Source organism: Esox lucius, chromosome 14, assembly GCF_011004845.1.
Source record: "Esox lucius isolate fEsoLuc1 chromosome 14, fEsoLuc1.pri, whole genome shotgun sequence".
NCBI classification, from domain to species: Eukaryota; Metazoa; Chordata; class Actinopteri; order Esociformes; family Esocidae; genus Esox; species Esox lucius.
In genome coordinates, this window is record NC_047582.1 from 12,755,549 (window position 1) to 12,777,758 (window position 22,210).

Here is a 22,210-nt window from a genome sequence, read left to right on the forward strand (position 1 = left end):
AGCCTGTTTGAAGTTTCCCCAGACACACTGCGTAAAACATGTCAAAGTAAGGTTCTGTGGTCCGCATTTAACTGGTCTGGACTGCCTGACTGTCTTTCAATGAATGGGAAGAAAACACAAATGGTCAGTAGCTGTGTCTCAAATAAAGGGGATGTTTGTGAGACCTCCTTTTGTTTTACAGGGATGTAAACGGAGGGTTGGGACTGTTGTTTTTCTCACAGTGAACAGCAGTGTCTGTTTGCCCTTTGGGCTTATTGGTTAAATGTACATGGCAGAAATATCTCTTATTGAGTTAGTCAAATCAAGTCAGTCTGATATCACGAGATGGGCAGGAGGAAAGTGGAGACAGTGGAAGAGGGAGGCCTTCCTACAAAAAAATCCTCTGTAGTTCATCAGGGCAACCGGCTAAACAACAGGCAGGCCTGCGGTATCCAAAACCCAGACTGGTGAGTGAGTGCCTATCTACCTCCGTTCTAAATCTCTATCCTCAGATAACATGAAGCTCTAATTATAACCTGAGATTTAGACTACGCATAGGTTATGTAAATTCAGAATGTTTGTTGAGGCAAGAAAATGGGACGTGTGCATTCAGTGTTGCCTTTCCATTGGACTAGGACTGTATAACAGGCTCAATGTGAAGACAGTCGGCTGCTTTATTACTAACAATGGACTATGGGTTTTTGAGGTGTTACAGTGTCAATTCTCAGGGAAATCTAGAGCAGCATATTACTGGATGTTGTGCTGAGTGGCGTGCACATTTATGCGTCCATCTGTCAGCACAGGGCCTTTGTTACGTAACGTCAATGTAACTCCTGGCTAAAGGAACGGACACAACCACTCTGCACATCATCACCGCCATTTCAACTTACAGTAGATCCAAAGTAGATAGGCTGTTCTGAAGTTGGCAGCAAAAGCCAGCAGAAGTGTCAGCTCAGTCATCTTTTTATGGCCGACCGTGTTCAGTACACCGTAATCGTAACTCTACTTAGTTATCTTTTTATGGCCGACCGTGTACAGTACACTGTAATCATAACTGCATAGATGGTAACTATTTGCCTGTTCTATTATTTGCCATTGAAATGTGTCATACTTTGCAATTCATTTTAAATGGGCTTTGGGCTGTTATCATTTCCAAACAGCCTGGCTATATTTAATTTTGGACTTTGGGGTGATGCTAATATTTCGTTCTCTCTGGGTCACACGTCTGTCATAAATCCACGTGTCCTCGGATGATGAGAGAGAAACAGGCAGACTGAAGGTATTTGGGCGAGGCGGTTGCCACAGATGCCTCCCGCGGCTGCCGGTTCCTGAAGCCGTAAGACTGTACATATCTCAAAATAACCCTTTACATACAAGCTGGAAGGAATAGACTGCCCATATCTGTCACAAAATAACAATCTGACCAACAAACTGATGTGCCGTATGGATCAAATTACAAACGAGGAAATACAGCGAATATAAAAACATTGTCTGGGCGACTTTAGGGCTACTGAAATAGTATTTCATACATGAGCAGCACTGTACAAGGGCGTCGTCTAGACCTGAATAGATAGGCCTAAAAAAAAATCTGTGAGTGGCTCTCAGCACCACTTTAGCCAGAAATAGCTGGAGAGGCAGCAGGCAGGATTAGTGATGCAGGGTCAAGAGGTTTGGTCACCTGTCTTTACCCATTCACATGTCACCCTGCTGAATCAAACAGCACAGAACACAGACACATAATTAAAGGCTACAGGATGTCCCCTTTTGGCTTCCTTCCATAGGCTATTAACTACATGTGGAGTCACTGTTCATGCTGTTGTCTCAACACCATTACGAGCATTGAAAAGGAACTGTTACATGTGCTATAGAACAGACGGCGTAACGTTTCTGTTTCATAGCGCTGGATACTGTGGGGACACATTTGACGGAGGTACATTCCAAAAGGTGTTGCCGTAGTGTAAATGACAGGGGTTCACTTCGCACAATAAACCAACCTTGGTGTCATGACCAGTTGAGGTCATAATACTTCACACAGTATGTTTTGCTTGTCACCTAGAACTACAAACAAACACCATACCACTTTAAAGCCTGTTGAGCTTTGTTCCTCTTGAATAATCTCCCCTCTGGTGTGGATCTCCGTCCTGACCATGTCCTAGACAATCCAGTTCAAAAGTCAAAGCCCTTGTGACTCTGATGTCCTGTTCTGGCTGACCTTTCTCTGGCTTCCGTTGTCAAAACAATCATAAACAATCAATGGGTATTGAAGGGACGTGGTGAGATGGGTTATTGTACTATTCTAAGAGCACAATACAACCCTGCTCTTACTGTAAATATGATGTATAATATATATGCCAAATTTGTTTATTTTCAATGGAAAATTGACATCAGTTTTGATGTGTACCAAACAGCCCCCAGTGTGTGACCTTGGCACCTGGCTGGTGAATGATCTATTCTCCCAGTTGTCCTCTTTCCTTTCTGGTCCTGTGACTCACCGGCAGCAGTGAAAGCCTCTTTAATAATAGCACCACAACATTCCAGCAGGACAGAACGAGGAGAGTTAGAGCGCTCACTGAAGAGACCAGAGGGCTGGGAGGGAAATATATGGATATATAAAACATACATTACTATATTATCTATATTATATTTTCCTGATCTAGAACTAGAGATATGGAAAGTCAGGGAGAGAGGCAGGGGATAAAACGGAATGAGTTTGAGAGAGAGAGGCCTGAGCTAGCAATTATGCTAATGGACACTCTGAATCCTTCCTTGACCCTTGCTGTGTTTTAACGTGTATCTCTTTCCCTCTTCATGTAGAGAAAAACCACAACCGATGGGTCAGAAACTGGAGAAAGTGTCCGAAAAGGAAGGAGGCACGTCAAACATCTCCAATGGAAGAGTGCAGCCGGAACCAGCTGGAGCGGAGGCCCAGTTGGAGCGCAGTGAACAGGCTGGTGCTGGCAACAGTGCTGGAGCTGGGTGCCCTGGGACAAGAGGAAGACTGAGTGTCAGCAGCAACCTGGCCACAGAAGAGGGGAGCCATGACATCACCGCCACCCCTGCCCCGACTGACGCCATGTGCCAGGAGCCAATGAGCCCCGCTCTAGACGAGGAACAGAGCCCCCCGACCGCCGGGGGAGGGGACGGAGGAGGCAGGGCTGTCACACGTAAGACAGACGGTGTCCTCGGCTCTGACAGGAGCACACAACACTCAGAGCCCTTAACGCACGAGAAAGCTGTAGGCGGTAAGAAAAGGGTCGACGCGATGGAAGAGCAAGCCAGGAGTAAATCCCTGACTGGATGGGGGCGCAGGGACACAGATGTAGAGGACAGGACAGATCCGTCCAACACAGAACCAACCGAGGAGGACTTTGTTCTTCTGGAGAAGGATGATAACAAACCTCGGCACCCTCCAGTGTTGACCACTGACCCAGAGGGGAACGCCTCTGTTGCTGGGGATGATCAGAGGCCCGTTGAGGACAGTCTTCAGGTGTCTTCGGGAAAGAAAGACCAGGAATCCGCCAAGGAGACCTCACAGACCTTCTCAACGTATGGTGACGAGAAAAGCAAATCGCAGTGTTTGTCACAAGTAGTGAGGTATGAGGAGGCGAGCAGCACGGGGAACCTTTACGGCTGCGATGCACATTCGCCGTGGTCACATGCCGCTCGTTCAGAAAGAGCAGATCCACGTTCGGCTGAACACGAGAGGATCGGTGATAAACGCTGTTCTAATGATGATTTAATTCGATTGAACATAGAGGAAGAACTCGATGAGGAAACTGAACAGTTAACTACGCTCATCTCAGAAGCAAAGCCTGATACCATTAGTTGTTCACAAACCGAGAAAGAGGAAGAAGCCCCGGCCACACCCATGTATGAGCCACCACAGATGAAAGACACACTGAGAAGGGAGGCAGAGCCAGACTGTGTGAAAGATAACAGGTTTGGAGCAAGCAAATCAAATCGATGTGAACCTGGAGGACCTGGGTCATCAACAACAGATCTACACAACTACAGGCGGCACGCTCCCCAGCCTTCACCAAGGCTAAAAGCCAAAGGTTTGCAGAAAAGTGTCAAATGCATTAATTCACAAATTGATATGAAACAGTTTGATAATATAGTCAGAAATATTGATAGTGTATCCTTACGACCACAAACTAAAACTTCTGTTGGAAAGGTAATAGCAGTATCCTCATCCGCTTTACAACTCCGCCACCCACCATCAACATTTAGCTACGGAACAGTGTCAGAGACTCAAGACTCAAACTGTTTTACAGAATTCGGACAAAGACGTGGCCAGCAGTCATTCCTCTGTGAAAGTAGGGAAAGAGCCAGTACTTCAGAACACACTCATATCGTCCCCAGCTGTTCAGAGTCAGTCTTACTGAGTATACCAGAACATCTATTTCTGATGAGACTGTCACTTTAAGGGCTGGTAGAGAAACAGACAGTCGACTGGCTGCCTCTATGTCTGAAACAGAGATCCGACCTATTTCCCCTAACCCTCCCTGCCACCGAAATGCCACAGCTAATAACTACCTTGTCATCATTAGAACAACAATATAATTCCATGTCTTTCTTTTTGTGTTTACACTTTAGAGGGCAGTGACAAAAAGGAAGTGGAGAGTGCACTGCTAGCGCAACAAAACAGTATTGACTTCACCCAGACAGAGGACAGAACCGGTTCCGGCGTTTGTCTGCATGCATCCGTTCCAGTGGAGAGGCCTAAGACCAAGGGTCCTCCTCCACCAGTCCCAAAGAAGCCCAAAAACCCCTTTAAAACTCCCGCTGTGAAAACACGCTCTGTGGATGAGCAGCAGAGAGCGGATGATTATCACCGCAAAGACAAGAAGAGGAGACATTCCCATCAGGTCAACCGACAGGTTTGTCACACGGCCCCGGAGGACCTCTGTGTTCTATGGGACAACACCGGGGCTGCTTACACTGTTCCTTCCAACGTGTACACGGCAGATAACTTTCATCCAACGGACGATGATTTGGAACAACATAGGACACCAACCCGGGAGGAAAAGTATCGAAACATCATTGATTTTAACGCTTGGGCACAAATGGTAAAACGTGCCGCAGAAGAGGAGGAACCGAAACAACTAGACATGTTGGATGAACGATCCTGTTTGGAAAAGAAGGCTAAACTCAAAGGCCCACCGCCTCCTGTACCTAAAAAGCCCAAGATTCGGTTTGTCCCAGAAACGGTTCCGACGTCAGACGACGTAGCTTGGCCTTCAGATGACGAGGAGATACATGCACTACAGAAGCTGTTGTGTGGGAGTGTGGAAGACGATGACCCCGAGCTCCGGCTGGATAAGGTCAGCACAGATGTCCGCCGGGAGAATGTCAGTGACCTCGGTGACCAGAGAGTTCATAGCGGTCGGTGTGGGCGTGGCGGCTGTGAGGTCGTGCCTGAAGCTGGCATGCAGACATATAGGCCGGTGGCCCAACTCATTAAGCAGACCAACCAGATGCACCAGAGTATCAGGAAAGCAGAGCGGACAGAACCCCTCGCCACCAAGTGCATTGCAGGGCCTGTGGCCCAGGGGCCGAGTCTGAAGGTATCACAGATGAGGAAGTCCTTTGATGTCACTAAGAGGCCTGCAGAAACACCACCAGTAACAAAGCCAGAATCCAAAAAAGGTGAGGGTCTTTAGATAAAATAATCTATCTGTTCACCTCCCTGCGTCTCTTCCTCCCTCGCTCACTTGTTGTGTGTCGTTCATTGTCTCTCTCTCACAGCCATGTGAAGAATATCCGTCGCAAAGAAGTTATTGCAGTCTGGTTTGAAACATTACTTGCTCATTGATCAAGTCAATTAACCTCTCCTGCCCCTTTGAAATCATGGCATGTCCTATATGTATGAGAACTGGTTTGTGCTGCAGTTCTTTTGTTTTATAGGGTTAACAGTAGTGCCTGAGAAAGTAACAGAAATGTAAAGTGAAACTGTCCATCCTACAGTTCTCAGAATCACCACATGGAGGCACACTAAACATAAGCCTATTGATGACATTCAGTTCAAGATGAGTAGGCCTATTGTTTTTTTCTTTTCTAAAGGCTGTTGGTTTTGAATCAGCATTTTCTTTGTTATCCATGTTTTGTTAGAGTGGAGCCAGACTCTGAAGGGTGGCCAGTTCTCATATGGCTGTGCTGGGTTAAGATTATAAGAGTTAATTATGCTCTTGGGTATTTTTGCATGTTCAGATGACCAGGAGGTCAATAAATACATGTGGGGTGTGTCCAGAGTCTTTAAGCAAAATCCAGAACCATTACACAATCAGATGGGGGGGGGTTGGGTTCGGGGTGGGGGGGTTCCGGAGACACTATGGCCCCATCAACACTATGGGGGTAGTGTAGTAGCTAGGAGGCGTCCTCTCCCGGAGTTTGGGCTAGAAAGCAGTCCTCCTAAATGAATGCATAAACCTCAGATTACACTTAATCATGCCTTAACAGGCAGCCTGTCTAAAGAGCTAGTACTGGAGCAATGTCATCAAATGTATGGGTTCTAGTCAAGACTGTAGCAGCTTTATTTATCAGTAATTAAAATGTGAACTTTTTTTTAAATCTAATTGGTGCAATGTTCCAGAGACGGAAAAAAGCTGCCTTTGAAATATTTTTGTATTCATCAAAAGAAAAATGAGATCAGGCTCCAGAGTAATTCCAAGGTTCTTCACAATTTTTTTAGACATGACTCCACAACCAACTGTTTAGAAGTAAAAAAATCTGCAATCTACCTCCTTATGTCTCAAGCATAGACTTCCAGGGTAGGCAATTTCCAGGCTTCACCATGTTTTGTTGAAATGTGTAATCTGCATAGCAGTGAATTGACTTTGTGTTTCCAGATGATATCACTAAAAGGTAGCATATACAGTGGGGAGAACAAGTATTTGATACACTGCTGATTTTGCAGATTTTCCCACTGATAAAGCATGTAGAAGTCTGTAATCATTTATCATAGGTACTCTTCAACAAAAATCCAGAAAACCACATTGTATGATTTTTAAGTAATTAATTTGCATTTTATTGCTTGACAAGTATTTGATACATCAGAAAAACAGAATTTAATATTTGGTACAGAAACCTTTGTTTGCAATTACAGAGATCATACGTTTCCTGTAGTTCTTGACCAGGTTTGCACACACTGCAGCAGGGATTTTGGCCCACTCCTCCATACAGACCTTCTCCAGATCCTTCAGGTTTCGAGCTGTTGCTGGGCAATACAGACTTTCAGCTCCCTCCAAAGATTTTCTATTAGATTCTGGTCTGGAGACTGGCTAGGTCACTCCAGGACCTTGAGATGCTTCTTACGGACCTCCTTAGTTGCCCTGGCTGTGTTTTGGGTCGTTGTCATGCTGGAAGACCCAGCCACGACCCATCTTCAATGCTCTTACTGAGGGAAGGAGGTTGTTGGCCAAGATCTCGCAATACATGGCCCCATCCATCCTCCCCTCAATACAGTGCTGTCGTCCTGTCCCCTTTGCAGAAAAGCATCCCCAAAGAAAGATGTTTCCACCTCCATGCTTCACGGTTGGGATGGTGTTCTTGGGGTTGTACTCATCCTTCTTCTTCCTCCAAACACGGGGAGTGGAGTTTAGACAAAAAGCTCTATTTTTGTCTCATCAGACCACATGACCTTCTCCCATTCCTCCTCTGGATCATCCAGATGGTCATTAGCAAACTTCAGACGGGCTTGGACATGCGCTGGCTTGAGCAGGGGGACCTTGCGTGCGCTGCAGGATTTTAATCAATGACGGCGTAGTGTGTTACTAATGGTTTTCTTTGAGACTGTGGTCCCAGCTCTCTTCAGGTCATTGACCAGGTCCTACCGTCTAGTTCTGGGCTGATCCCTCACCTTCCTCATGATCATTGATGCCCCACAAAGTGAGATCTTGCATGGAGCCCCAGACCGAGGGAGATTGACCGTCATTTTGAACTTCTTCCATTTTCTAATAATTGCACCAACAGTTGTTGCCTTCTCACCAAGCTGCTTGCCTATTGTCCTATAGCCCATCCCAGCCTTGTGCAGGTCTAAAGTTTTATCCCTGATGTCCTTACACAGCTCTCTGGTCTTGGCCATTGTGGAGAGGTTGGAGTCTGTTTGATTGAGTGTGTGGACAGGTGTCTTTTATACAGGTAACGAGTTCAAACAGGTGCAGTTAATACAGGTAATGAGTGGAGAACAGGAGGGCTTCTTAAAGAAAAACTAACAGGTCTGTGAGAGCAGGAATTCTTACTGGTTGGTAGGTGATCAAATACTTATGTCATGCAATAAAATGCAAATTAAATATTAAAAAATCTTTCAATGTGATTTTCTGGATTTTAGATTCTGTCTCTCACAGTTGAAGTGTACCTATGATAAAAAGTACAGACTTCTACATGCTTTGTAAGTATGAAAACCTGCAAAATCGGCAGTGTATCAAATACTTGTTCTCCCCACTGTATAGTTAAAACAAAAGCAGTCCCAAAAAAGAGCCTCTAGTAAAACCAACGTGTACCTTTGATTTGTCAGAGGACAGACCATCCCCAGATTCACGAACAAACTGATATCCTACTGATAGATTGTCTCAAAACCAGGCAAGAACATGCCAGCGTAGATTAATATGGGTTTCCAATCTTTCCAAAAGAAGAGTGATCAATCGTGTTGAAGGCAGCACTAAGGTCAAGAAGCAAGAGGACAGACAGAGCCTTGGTCTGAAGCCATTACAAGATAATTTACCACTTTCATGAGTGCAGTGTCAGTACTAGGATGCGGTCTAAAACCAGACTGGAGCATTTCATAAATATTATTTGTGGCAGTTGCTGGGAAACACAATTTCTTTTTTAATAAGGCTTTTTTTAAAAGAGGCTTTATAGCTGCAAACTTTAGCATTTTGATTTAACAATTGGATCCCACCAATTTGTGAGCATCTATTGGCGTTTTCTCAATTTAATTATCCAGTTTTGCAAGATTGGAGGCATCATTATTTTCAAGACAAAATGTTTAACATACAGATGAAGTCTAAATAACTTTGCGAATACATTAGTATTGTAGGCTACATTTATAAAGATCTTCGCCAGCACTGTCTAAATAAATTAATCCAAAATGTATACTTGCATGCCTCCTGTTTAATTTTTGTCCTTATAATTGGTTCCCCATTTTACAGTAATACATAACATGTTATAGCAAAATATTTTGTTCAGTTTTGCAAATTTTGACAGCCGGACTTTCTCTGTCTAGCAGTCAACAACTGTAAAGTAGAGGCAGTATGCTTGCTGTATCGAAACCAGGAAGACAGTACAATGTCATGAAATAAAAATAATTTATAAACTGTTGATAAATGTACTCATTATTAGAAAATAGATTGACTTGGTCTGTGCAGTTTAGCTTTTTATAAAACCTTTAGAAATAGACGAATGACAAATGTCTATACTTTTCGCACCTCCCCTGAAACTCGTAGTTTATCTTTGCTCGAGCCCAATTTGTGGTATCCCATTTTTTAAACGCTCTACTTCTGACAGTGTAAGCGATGCTTTAAAACGCAATCATTATTACTTTCGCAACGTTTTTATTTCATTCATAAACAATCTTGTCATCATTAGTATATATTTACCGTGTAAAAAATGCAATTATTATCTCTATGATAGCTATGAGATTCCTAAAATGCCTCGTATGGAAGAGGCGGGGATGAAACAGGGCGTAGCTTCCGGTTCATAGAATTGCAGTCTGGAGGGAAAGAATACTCGAACGGCAAACGAGTGTAACAAGGAAAAACCTAAAGAACGAGGGTTAAACTACCATATTCATGTTTTCAGATTGATTACCTCGCGTTCACGGAAAATTTCGCATAGATTTAGGAGGTAAGGAATATGTACCGGTCTTCCTTTGCAGCAAACATCTTGCTAATAGCCAACCTACCCGGCTATGCACCGTTTCTGAATGGGAACAGCCAGATCCATGGATAAAATCTGCACTTGCGTCATAATGGCTCTCTGGCGGTGGTCTGTGTTCCAAAATGTAGCCGATAGAATGTTATGTAAATTCCTGAGGATCGGTATCTGCTTATAAGATATCGATTCATCAAGTCATTGTTAACCTCTTATTCTTCTACAGTGTGGTGAACTGCTTTTGAAAATTGCTAATGAATTGGACATAGGGAAGTAGCTAGCATTTCTGTTAGCCACACAATGCATGGCCGTTGTCCACCCTAATATCATGAAGAGGAGCTTACCTCTGATCTGTATGAGCACATGTAAATGTGTTTTTAATACTCTGTGTGACCGTTACATTTGAGCTCTGATCAATCAGATATTACCTGTATTAATCAGAGACATATCTGAAGATTACAGCAAGTTACTGGACCCAGTCATCTAGCTCATAGCTAACGTTATCATTGCTTAGCTACCTAGCCAACATGCTCTGTGGCAGCAGTTGTGTCCAATTATGTGCATCAATGATGAATCAGGGTAAAAAGCAACAATCCTCTGTTTGAATCCTCTGTTTGATGGCACGTTGGTGGGAGGTTCTCTCAGGCTGTTTTCCTCACCTGTATTCTACCTTTCACCAACATAATTTGGAATACAAATGCAATAATTTGGTTACTGTGTCTTTCACGCAACCTAGGGCCTACTTAAACAAATGTTTTGAAACATTTTAGTTAATGGACATGTCAATTTTGCTTGGTACAGTGGATAAGCATTCATTCATTCATTGTCTGAAAAGGCAGATAATTTAAGGATTATTTCATGTTGATGCATCAGGTTTTATGGGTTTACATTGATCTAAGATCTGCCTGTGTTTATCGCCATACCAGGCAATTCAATGCATTCCTGTTACTGTGACCTATCAATGCCATATGTCCTGGCCATATGAAGTCGGCATGTATAGGACCTTTTCATTCCAAATTGCCTAGTACAGCTCCAACTGTAAATCAGATGACTGTAAGGTAGCATCCAGACCTCTGAAGTACCATGAGAGATGCTCTTCAGTGAAGAAGCATGACTAAGACCAACTGTTCTTATGGGTTTTGTTGCTGAATATGATGAGTGGCGTTACTTTGGAGCCTGTCATTATGTGCCATGCATAACGCTGCTCCCTTCAAACTAGGTCAATATGTCGTGGGAAATTAGCCAGGCCCTGGATGGAGCAAGTCTAGTGTGACAGTTCTTGTGTGAGGAGAAGAGAGCCTCAACAGAGAGAATCATCCAGGCTGGATCTAGTGGAACCAGGTGTGGAACCCCCTCATCCTAGGTGCGGCCGTAGGGATGCACAATGTGTTCTAGCGGAATGTGACCTGTACCCCGACGCTTCCAACCAAGAGGGTTTCCGTCTGGGAGCGATGGTGTTGCACTGCTAATGGCTCTTCCTGCTCAAAGACGGAGCATGCTGACACTCGGGACAGATGGCTGCCGGTCTGTGTGTAGGCTAGCCTGATTTCTACAGAGAATAAATAAATGCAGTGTGTCTGTGCCGATGTCTCAGTCGCCTGGCCCGTGTCCTCAGGAGGATGTAAACCCATAACCTGTGTATGTGAGGTGGGAGATGGGCGGGGTCGGGCTCAGATGGGCGGGGTTCGGGCTCAGTCAGAAAAATGTTGCACGGTGGCTCTGTTTCTCATTCACACGCACATGACAAAGGACAGCCCAGTGGCATGTTTCACCTCCTTATATGAGTAAAATTGCACAGTAATCTACGGGCTGAACGCATCTATAACTGGAAACCAAAATAAACATGTCCTTCTGCACAACACTCCAGCGCTTTTAGTCTGCAGTACCATTAAAAAAACCGGTCAGAATGCCCAGTTACGCCAGGTCATTTGACAGGCCAATCGACACATTCCAGCAGTCCCTACGAGATTGTGAGCTCCCCAGTGAGTGTTTGAGGTATGGGCTCCCCAGTGAGTGTTTGAGGTATGGGCTCCCCAGTGAGTGTTTGAGGTATGGGCTCCCCAGTGAGTGTTTGAGGTATGGGCTCCCCAGTGAGTGTTTGAGGTATGGGCTCCCCAGTGAGTGTTTGAGGTATGGGCTCCCCAGTGAGTGTTTGAGGTATGGGCTCCCCAGTGAGCATTCTGAGTAGATGTTGAAGTTCGCGGCGTATGAGTTCATAGCTAAGTAGAGAAACACGGATGGAGGGCATTACATCTGTCGTCATTGTTCCTGGCTACTCTTATCACTGTCTGCCTTGCACATTGTGACTAATGGAAAGATAGAACTTCTGCATCCACTTCCTCTTTAGGAAACAGCTATGTCTGCAGGAAACCATCAGTCAAGAAAGAAAAGAAAAACCATTCCATTTGAAGGATGGTAGAAGGATCAAAATAAGTGCAGTCCAAATGCCAATTGGCAGGAATTGCAAGTGTTTATGTATGGGTGGCAAAATGCCTACTATAAACAGTACCTCCTCTGGAGAAGATGGACCAGGTGAGGGCTGTGACAGTGCGCTGAGCGTGTGATACTCAATGAAGTAGAAGGTCGTAGGGATTCTTAGCTAAGGTCCCTTGGGTTGCGTATGTAGCCCATAAGCATTCGTTCTACTGCCAGTCCTGGCTCAGCCCGGGCGCATTTCACAGGACTGTACTGTGGGCTTTGCACTGCTTTCTCTTGGCGGGCAATGGGACACACAAGGAAGCCTTTGATGCTAACCCATAATTGATTAAGCTCTTCCTGCCGTGGGGGTCAGCTCTTCTGAGAGGAGACCGCTCCCTGGGAAGCGTGATGGGAATCTATCATCTGTTGTTATGGAAACAGAGCTAAATGCTAGCTAGTCAAGACTTTGTTTGTGGCCAGCTTACACCAGCATTCAGCCCGCCAAAGTATTGGCCGCTCTGAGTAATGATTGCCTAAGTAGGCTACAAGACAGGCGATGGATGAGATGAGTGAAATTATTTGGCTGATGCTGATTTTCCTAGGTTCATAGTGCGTGCATTCAAACCTAGCCAGTAGCTCATTTGATCAGACTTATAGGAAAGCAGATATCCAAAGTCTGTGAACTCTGGCCGGTAGCCAGCTCTACCAGATAGGCTCAGCCCGCTCAGCTTCGCCGTGCTCTGCCTTCTGAGGCGGGGGTTGGGAGACATGTGACTGTGCTGTACATGAGCGAGTGAACGGGAATATCTCATCTCAAGGCTTTTAATGTGTGCACACTGGCTGGAGTGGCTTCACAGCATCTCAGCCACACTTTGGCCAGTGGTCAGACCAGTGTTTGTTTCTAGGTGATGAGAGAGGGTCTGAAGTGGTTGTGAAGTTTGTAAAACATGTAATGCAACCAGAGTTCCTGAAACAAGAGTTCCTGAGAGGTCCGTCCATTGTTATCGTAAATGGAGTCATTGTCCGTACGCCGTTAACGACGCTGTCCTTACGCAGTTAACAACATTGTAAATGACACTGTATAACCCAGCTACTTTAGTGATTTGTCCAAATGATCAGGGCACTAGAAACTTTTTTTGGTGGCATCCCACAGTCCACTGTCTGTCTGATGTCATTTCTGTCACATGCGTCTGTCCAAGGGAGACCTGTCGTAGCGTCTGTCTGACCTCTGGTCTCCGCTCTCCTCCTGTCAGCAGATATGTTCAGGCGAGTGGTACGAGCGAGCAAGTTCCGTCATGTCTTTGGCCAGGCGGTGAAGAACGACCAGTGTTACGATGACATCCGCGTCTCCCGGGTCACGTGGGACAGCTCCTTCTGTGCCGTCAACCCCAAATTTGTCGCCATCATCATCGAGGCCAGCGGGGGCGGAGCCTTCCTCGTCCTGCCTCTCCAAAAGGTGAGTTTGTCCCAGCTGGCCGGGCACACAGCGTCTCGACTTCTCCCATTAGGATTTCATCTTGGGTCTATTTGTTTCATATCTACGTTGTTGTCATTTAATGGACAATGAGCTAGCCGTCTTGTTCAAGGACAGAACAACAGATTCACATTGCCGACGCTGGTGTCCAGTCTAGCAACCTTTCATTTTGTACAACATCTGAGATTATTACGTCAGCACAAACAATCTCTGTCAGCGGTCATAGCCTTGAGTATGCAGCCAGTGATAGAACCGAAGAACAGGATACAGGATAGTCCAATAGAATTGTTTAACCAGATAGAAGGCCTTGTGTAAAGGGCTTGTCTAAGGACCACTTCTTCCAGGTTTTACTGCCCTCGTGACTGAATTGAACTCCCACACACTGAATGGGTTTTTAGATCAGCTGGTTTCATTTTGGTGAAGGTAGAGTACATTTTAGTGTTCTAGATGGGTCTAAGACGTGGGTGTGAGGGACGGGCAGGAGGATGTGTGTGTGTGTGAGTGTGTGAGTGAGGGGCAGGCGTGTGTGTGTGAGTGAGTGAGGGGCAGGCGTGTGTGTGTGAGTGAGTGAGGGGCAGGCGTGTGTGTGTGAGTGAGTGAGGGGCAGGCGTGTGTGTGAGAGTGAGTGAGGGGCAGGCGTGTGTGTGAGAGTGAGTGAGGGGCAGGCGTGTGTGTGAGAGTGAGTGAGGGGCAGGCGTGTGTGTGAGAGTGAGTGAGGGGCAGGCGTGTGTGTGAGAGTGAGTGAGGGGCAGGCGTGTGTGTGAGAGTGAGTGAGGGGCAGGCGTGTGTGTGAGAGTGAGTGAGGGGCAGGCGTGTGTGTGAGAGTGAGTGAGGGGCAGGCGTGTGTGTGTGTGAGAGAGTGAGTGAGGGGCAGGCGTGTGTGTGTGTGAGAGAGTGAGTGAGGGGCAGGCGTGTGTGTGTGTGTGTGAGAGAGTGAGTGAGGGGCAGGCGTGTGTGTGTGTGAGAGAGTGAGTGAGGGGCAGGCGTGTGTGTGTATGTGTGTGTGAGGGACAGGCGCGTGTGTGTGATGGGCAGGGACGTGTGTCTGTGTGTGTACAAAGAGGATGTGTAAACAGCAGTTGTCTGTGTCCTCTCCCCTCCTCTATTCAATACCCAAGAGCTTGCCACTGCTGTCAGCAGATTTGACCATATATGGCAGTCCAGCCCTTTGCATGTCAGGCTGCCTACAGAACCATTTCCCTTCTGTCTCCTGATTGGCTGAGCAAAATGTGGATGCTGGGATATGACTGGGGGGGGGGGGCTCTACATTTAGATCTATTAAGTAGAATCACTAATACTGATTAAATGTACAGCTTTTGCAAAAACAAACAGAACGAACATGTTTGAATTCAACACACACTGGCTGTTTTCTGAGTGGCTGGTTTTAGACCAACCTTCCCAAGACCCTGGGTATGCTGATAGAACAGAGCCCTCCCAGACCTCTGGCCCAGAGGCCAGCAGTCAGAAACACCACAGACTAGTCAGTCACATCTATTTTAATCATTGTGATTGTTGGACAGGCATTTGGATAACACGCCCTCGTTGCACTCGCCTCATTGACCCTCTGGTGCTGGGGGGAGTAATTGATTCCAAGCCACTTTAATTTGTTTACATTTATTAAACCTATATCATATTCTATATCATCCTCTCAAAGAGACCGGAAACTTTTTGAACTGCAAGATTCTGGACTCACGTCACCAAAACTGAAAATAGCCAAACACCGTATTTATCCAACTGTGGGACAATAATGATTGTGTCAGAGTGAATATTTATCTCCCTGGATCAGTCTTACATCTTCATTTACATACTCCTAGGTGGGTTTCTTCAAATATCTGCGGAAAGATCTGAGGTGTGTTCATTCCACCCAATTCCACCACATTTAGTGACATCTGTTGTACTAGTTACTTAACCACCAGATGGTGGCTTTAAGGTTAAAACATTGACCAGTAACCAAAAGGGCTGCTCGATGAAATTCCCGAGCAGGCAGAATGTTGAAGTAAATCATCTGTCCTTCTGTCCCTGAGCAAGGCTGTTAAACCTCAGTCAAATCCCTGCAGCTCTCTGTAGAGGGGTCAGTATAGAAGAATATGTCGGTTATTGATTACACCTTGAGTGATGAGGGAACTGTATCTCAATATACCTTTTTCTTTATATTGATTGTCAGAGCCCCACGTGGTTTTATTGGCCCTTTCAGAAACACTAGCTAGCCCTGGTCGACTGCAGTAATGGTGAGCGATAGTGTTTATTAAATGTAAGCAATAAGGTTATATTAAAAGCTGAATAAATACTGCAAGTACATCTTAGTATTGAATGGTGAAACATGGGCTATCGTGTTGTCTCCAAGGCGGTGTGGCGATAATGTTGCTGGCGGTTTCTTGCCTTACTGGAAATGTGCGCCTGGTTCTACAACTGATCTTTGTTGCCCTGAGGAAGAGGCCTGGATGTGTAGAGTCTAATTAGGGAAGCTGCCCCATCAACAAAACCTCCCGTCCTCAGTATGATTTGCTGTGATGTGAATGTGAGCTTACTGGTGCATTCCTACCGTAACAGCAGAGAAGAAGAACAGGTTGGGCCCTGGGGTTCAAATGTCATTCGGTTGCTTCTCGCTTCCAGCATCTCAATACTATGAGTCTACTGTCTAATATTCCATACAGTATTAATTGCTGATTGAGCGAGATATTGGCGGGGTGGGGAGGCCAACAGACCAAAACAGCCTCCATGAAATTCCTTCAGCAATCTGCCGGCCAGCTACTACATCCAAAACACGTAGCCAGGTCAAGACACCATGGCTCTGACTCTTCAGGGAAAACATGACTTGTTTTATCAGTGTGGAATTCAAACATGAGGTCAGTAACTTAGCCTAGCCGGCCAGGGTCTGGGCTCATTCTAATAAGGAGAAACTTTTTCTCACAAAGCTCTTTTCATGATGTCGGTCAGAGGCGTCCGCTCAATCTGTCGTGCGCGGGGTCGGTGTGAGCCTGGATTAAGGCAGACAGGCTGAGAGAAGGAAGCGGGTTCCTCCTGTCATAATCACACATTGATGCGCTTGCTGATGTCATCTAGAGGCCCTCTGATTGGCCGAAATATTAGACTGCATAACTTGTGAACGACCATGGTGCTTGTAGCCGTTTAAAAAGGTCAGGAGTGTTTATGGACAACAGGTTGCCGGTGTGGTCTCTCAGCTGAGTGTCTCTCTAACCCTGACAGACTGGATGATGACTTAACATTCCTTTACAAACCAACTCTCTCCCTCCCGAGGTCACACTCAACCCCTCTCTCCCTCCCGAGGTCACACTCAACCCCTCTCTCTCTCTCTCCCGTGGTCACACTCAACCCCTCTCTCTCTCTCTCCCGTGGTCACACTCAACCCCTCTCTCTCTCTCTCCTGTGGTCACACTCAACCCCCCTCTCTCTCTCCCGTGGTCACACTCAACCCCTCTCTCTCTCTCTCCCGTGGTCACACTCAACCCCTCTCTCTCTCTCTCCCGTGGTCACACTCAACCTCTCTCTCTCTCTCTCCCGTGGTCACACTCAACCTCTCTCTCTCTCTCTCTCCCGTGGTCACACTCAACCCCTCTCTCTCTCTCTCTCTCCCGTGGTCACACTCAACCCCTCTCTCTCTCTCTCTCTCCCGTGGTCACACTCAACCCCTCTCTCTCTCTCTCTCTCCCGTGGTCACACTCAACCCCTCTCTCTCTCTCTCTCTCTCTCCCGTGGTCACACTCAACCCCTCTCTCTCTCTCTCTCTCCCGTGGTCACACTCAACCCCTCTCTCTCTCTCTCTCCCGTGGTCACACTCAACCCCTCTCTCTCTCCCGTGGTCACACTCAACCCCTCTCTCTCTCCCGTGGTCACACTCAACCCCTCTCTCTCTCTCCAGACGGGTCGCATAGACAAGGCCTACCCGACAGTCTGCGGTCACACGGGTCCGGTCCTGGATATCGACTGGTGCCCTCACAACGACCACGTCATCGCCAGCGGCTCAGAGGACTGCACGGTTATGGTACGTAGAACATTTTCACTGGTTGCGTCTTGGTGGTGGTGACACCGTTCCACACCGTGTCTCAGTGCCAAGGATGAATCCATTTACTGACACACCTTTGGACTCCTTGGACCTGGTAAGACATTGGGATTCACTTGGCGCAGGCAGTATTCCATACTATATCTCTAATCACTCAAATAGGTTTTACAACCCGCCTGTAAAACGGCCTTCATTGGGCTTTTATGGTGATAATAAAAAAAAAACGCCTTCATTTGTTGTGTGATTTCCATGGAGCATAGGCACAAACTTGTTTGGCCTACATATTGTAAAATACTACCATTCTATTTATTCCATCATGGTTGGCTCATGCTGCTTTTCCATTGGTGCTTTACCCCGGTACCAGGGCTACACCAGTGATTTAGGCTAATGTTGGCTCCAGACTTTCCTGTTTCCACTATACATTTGGTACCAAGGACTTAAGGAGGGGCTCAGATTGGGAGGGAAGCGTGATTAGCGCTCCGTACTTCAATTGAGTCAATGGCGTCGTACCACCTTCGGTCGTTCCAACTCTTTCCATTGTGAGTCTTTGCTTTATTTTCTTTGTTTTATCAGGGATCTGTTTGTCAGATCTAATGAAACCCATCACGGGGAGCCTAAGAGTAAGCAAATGATACACAATGCTATTCGAACGACTCTGTGACATCTCTGAGACTGTGATTCCCACGGGACCAGTAGGCCGATTTGGGCCCGCGAGCGTGATGTACACACCAGCGCCACAACCGTAGCCCGCCGTGTGTCCTCTGTCCAAAGGGAATGGGTCAGAGCGTAATCAGATCTTGAGCCATGAGTGGATGGTGGGGCGGTGAGGTCATCCTGTCAGAATGTCTTGTGTCCTTATTTGGTCTCAGACAAATAAATACGGCTGTAGCGAGAGACGGCCCGCGGAGTGGTCGGGTCCAGTTGGATATATTTGATATGATGTGGGTGGTTTAGAAGATGGAACTGTCCAACGTTGTAGGAAGGTGTGCTTCGGAAGTGTGTTGACTAACGCAGCTGAAACATCCAACTGTTACGAAACCTTAATCGTTATTCTCGGAACACAGGGGTGTTTTCCTATCCATTAGCTCTCTACTGCCCCCTTCAGGCCAAGCACTGTTACCACATCCGTGTCAGAGTGCTGTCTGAGGCTGATTGTCTGGAGGGTTAGGGGAAGCACATCTTCGGCCCTTCGTCTCCGCAGTTCCACACGAACGTGTCAGTAAACAGGCCGAGTAAACAAGCCCAGCACCACTGATCCATCACGACTAACTCCCTCTGTCTGTGCGTAGGTGTGGCAGATTCCGGAGAACGGTCTGGTCACCCCATTGGCCGATCCTGTGGTGGTGTTGGAGGGGCACTCCAAGAGGGTGGGCATCGTCACCTGGCACCCCACTGCCCGCAACGTCCTAATGAGCGCCGGTAGGTCCCGCTGCGCCACTCCGCTCTCATGCGCGGACTTGTGTCACCGCGGTCGTCCCGGGGAGTTCTGACCGGGGGGGGGGTTGGTTTTGTGTCCCACGCCACCAGGCTGCGACAACCTGATCATCATCTGGAACGTGGGGACGGGCGAGGCAATGATACAGCTGGAAGATATGCACCCGGACGTCATCTTTAGCGCCTGCTGGAGCCGCAACGGAGCCCTCATCTGCACCGCCTGCAAGGACAAGAAGATCCGCGTGATCGACCCCCGCAAGGAGAAGATCGTGGCGGTGAGTGGACCGGGGTACTCGGGGACCAAGACGTGTTACTGGCGTCGGGCCCCGTGCGTCTCTGACCCGGCTGACCCCGTGTGTTTCAGGAGAAGGACAAGGCCCACGACGGCGCGCGGCCCATGAGGGCCATCTTCCTGGCCGACGGGAACATCTTCACCACCGGCTTCAGCCGCATGAGCGAGAGGCAGCTGGCGCTCTGGAACCCCGTAGGTCCCACACCCGGTCCAAACGCCCACTCGCGCGCCCCCACATCCATCTGCACGTGGTGCCTCCTAAAGCGCATTTAAATGTGTTTCTCGTGTTGACAGAAAAGCATGGACGAGCCCATATCGGTCCACGAGCTGGACACCAGCAACGGAGTGCTGCTGCCCTTCTACGATCCGGACACCAACGTCGTCTATCTGTGCGGGAAGGTAGGAACGGCGGCTCGGGGGCGTGCCAGTCCCGTAACCACCACGTTTTTGTCGTTGTGACGTCCGATGACGACGACGACCAGTTAACGTGAGCTGTCCTCTCCGTTCAGGGCGACAGTAGCATCCGGTACTTCGAGATCACGGACGAGGCCCCGTACGTCCACTACCTCAACACCTTCTCCAGCAAGGAGCCCCAGAGGGGTATGGGGTACATGCCCAAGCGAGGGCTGGACGTGAACAAGTGCGAGATTGCCAGGTACCAAACCGACAAGCCCGAGCACGCCTCGCGGCTCCTCCGCTGCTCCACTGGGGTGGGGACACACGTCGCGCTGTGACAGGCCAGGGATTGTCTCCATGTTCACCCTCATGTTGTCTTCCCTTTCAGGTTTTATAAACTGCACGAGAGAAAGTGCGAGCCCATCATCATGACAGTCCCCCGTAAGGTCGGTCTCTTCTTCTTGCTTTGGATGACTGTTTTCAACATTGATGCCATAAAACAAAAGCGCGGTTGTTTCTTTAGTCGAGCCATATAGAAGGTGGATGACAATCCACGACTGACACCGATATGTCCCTCTCCCCCACATAGTCAGACCTGTTCCAGGATGACCTGTATCCAGACACAGCCGGGCCAGACTGCGCCATCGAAGCGGAGGACTGGTTTGACGGGAAGAACGGCGAGCCCATCCTCATCTCCCTGAAGAACGGCTATGTCCCTGGCAAGAACCGTGACCTCAAGGTGGTCAAGAAGTCCAACATCCTGGAGGGCAAGCCAGCCAAGAAAGAAGAGAACACCTCGCCCGCCAAGACCAAGGCCTCTCCGCAGTTGTCGATAGTGAGTTGGACCAGACCGAACGTCAAGACAATGTAGTGAACCAGACCGTTCTACAACACGGTTAAGATGTAGAAAGATGGGTTCATCGGCTGTAGGAACACAATTAGTATCATTGATTCACTAAGATGTATATCAATAGAGTACCGCTACATTTTCTACTGAGTCCTTTTAGCTACTGGACGTTTTGTGATGGAATGTTATATATTATATTTAACGCGTCCATGCCCTTCTGCTTTGTTTCAGAAAAATGAAGGGAAACTGGAGGAGCTACTGCGAGAGGTCAAGTCGCTCAGGGACCTCGTCACCCTACAGGACCGTCGGATCGCCAAACTGGAGGACCAAATCTCCAAGGTCGCCATTTAAGACTGGGCCCCCCGCTCAGGACCAATCATTGGCTGGGAGAGAATCAAGTGGGCGGGGCCCGTCACTGCCAAAATCTGAGAATTCGGCATCATCATTCCGCTTGGCGTTTGCCCGGCGACGATCCCAACCACACATTCCAAGATGAACTTTTTATTTCTCATCATGCCTACCCTCACACTTTCCTCTAAAACACTTAGAGAAAAAACTGTTGCAGTTCATAGTCCACCTTTTTTACTGGAGATGAAATGCATTTGAATAACTGCAATTTTTTTTCGTTGATGGAAAAGTCTTACTGTTTTGTTATGGTTTTAAATTGTGGTGAAGAACATTCTGATATGAAGTTGGTTCTTACTGCGAATCTATCAACAATTGTGTGTAGCCATCAGTATTGCCATATTCCCTTGATTTTTGTGCTGCCAAATTTGGTGTGTGTGTGTAGTTCATGCACCGCTTTTACATTTTTACTTATTGTGTGTCTTCTCTATGGTTGTGCATTCCAGTTCCAGACTATATGGTCATAGACTATAGTTCCACTTTCAAAAGAAAGACGAAAGAAGTCCAAATGTCCCCGCCAAGCTTTGGTATTGAGCGTCAGGCCCGTGAAAGGGGAAGGATGTCCTCTGACTGATCCTGTCAGCTCCTGCTCATCTGGGTGTAGATTTGAACTGTGGGGGTGTCTGGAGGCAGTGGGGTGGGGATTAACCGCTGTTCTCTCCGGTGTAAAATGTTGTGTAAATGTAGTGTTGCCTCTGTCACTCTGTGGCTGGTAGTAGAGGTCAGTCTGAGTGATGTGGGATATGGGGACCAGTCTCTCAGCACTTGTTTCACTCAACCCTCTGACATATAGTTCTGTGCATGCAATAAAGATTTTACTCATGCCAATGTCTTCTCCACAATAAATCCCTAAATTCTTCCTTTGCACTAACTACTTCTGCCTTTTGTGATCAGGAGTTAGCAGAGAGCCTAGAGCAGGGGTCTCAAACCGGTTCCACAGAGGGCCGAGTGTCTGCAGGTCTTTGGGTTTTCCTTTAAATTGGTTCCCAGGTCAGACCTGAACAACCAGGTGAGGGTAGAAACTAACCAATTAGTGAACGAATTAATCAATCAGGTACAAGGTGAGAGCGAAAA

The 22,210-nt window shown here is 47.2% G+C and overlaps 1 protein-coding gene across 5 annotated transcripts; it reads left to right on the plus strand.

Annotated features, from left to right (window-relative positions):
• The first annotated feature begins 2,657 nt into the window (after window positions 1-2,657).
• coro1cb (coronin, actin binding protein, 1Cb) lies at window positions 2,658-22,003 on the plus strand. 5 transcript variants are annotated; one of them, XM_020053677.3, is made up of 12 exons: window positions 2,658-4,034; window positions 4,576-5,628; window positions 13,521-13,723; window positions 17,622-17,744; window positions 19,052-19,181; window positions 19,290-19,471; window positions 19,561-19,680; window positions 19,783-19,887; window positions 19,998-20,143; window positions 20,273-20,330; window positions 20,474-20,719; window positions 20,963-22,003. In XM_020053677.3, the coding sequence occupies exons 1-12, from the start codon at window positions 2,810-2,812 to the stop codon at window positions 21,080-21,082; spliced, it is 3,711 nt and encodes a 1,236-aa protein (XP_019909236.2). In that variant the 5' UTR covers window positions 2,658-2,809; the 3' UTR covers window positions 21,083-22,003. The 5 variants fall into 5 exon arrangements, with proteins under 5 accessions (XP_019909236.2, XP_010875884.2, XP_010875887.1 ...); XM_010877582.4 differs by having other exon boundaries at window positions 13,524-13,723; XM_010877585.5 differs by lacking the exons at window positions 2,658-4,034; window positions 4,576-5,628 and adding an exon at window positions 9,645-9,822.
• The last annotated feature ends 207 nt before the right edge of the window (window positions 22,004-22,210 follow it).

Excerpts from the sequence above, each read along its gene's own strand:
- coro1cb (XM_020053677.3), top strand. The coding sequence starts at position 2,810 with ATGGGTCAGAAACTGGAGAAAGTGTCCGAAAAGGAAGGAGGCACGTCA. Across the intron at positions 19,681-19,782 it reads AGCTGGCGCTCTGGAACCCC|AAAAGCATGGACGAGCCCAT; the intron begins GTAGGTCCCACA and ends TCGTGTTGACAG. Across the intron at positions 20,331-20,473 it reads TCATGACAGTCCCCCGTAAG|TCAGACCTGTTCCAGGATGA; the intron begins GTCGGTCTCTTC and ends TCCCCCACATAG.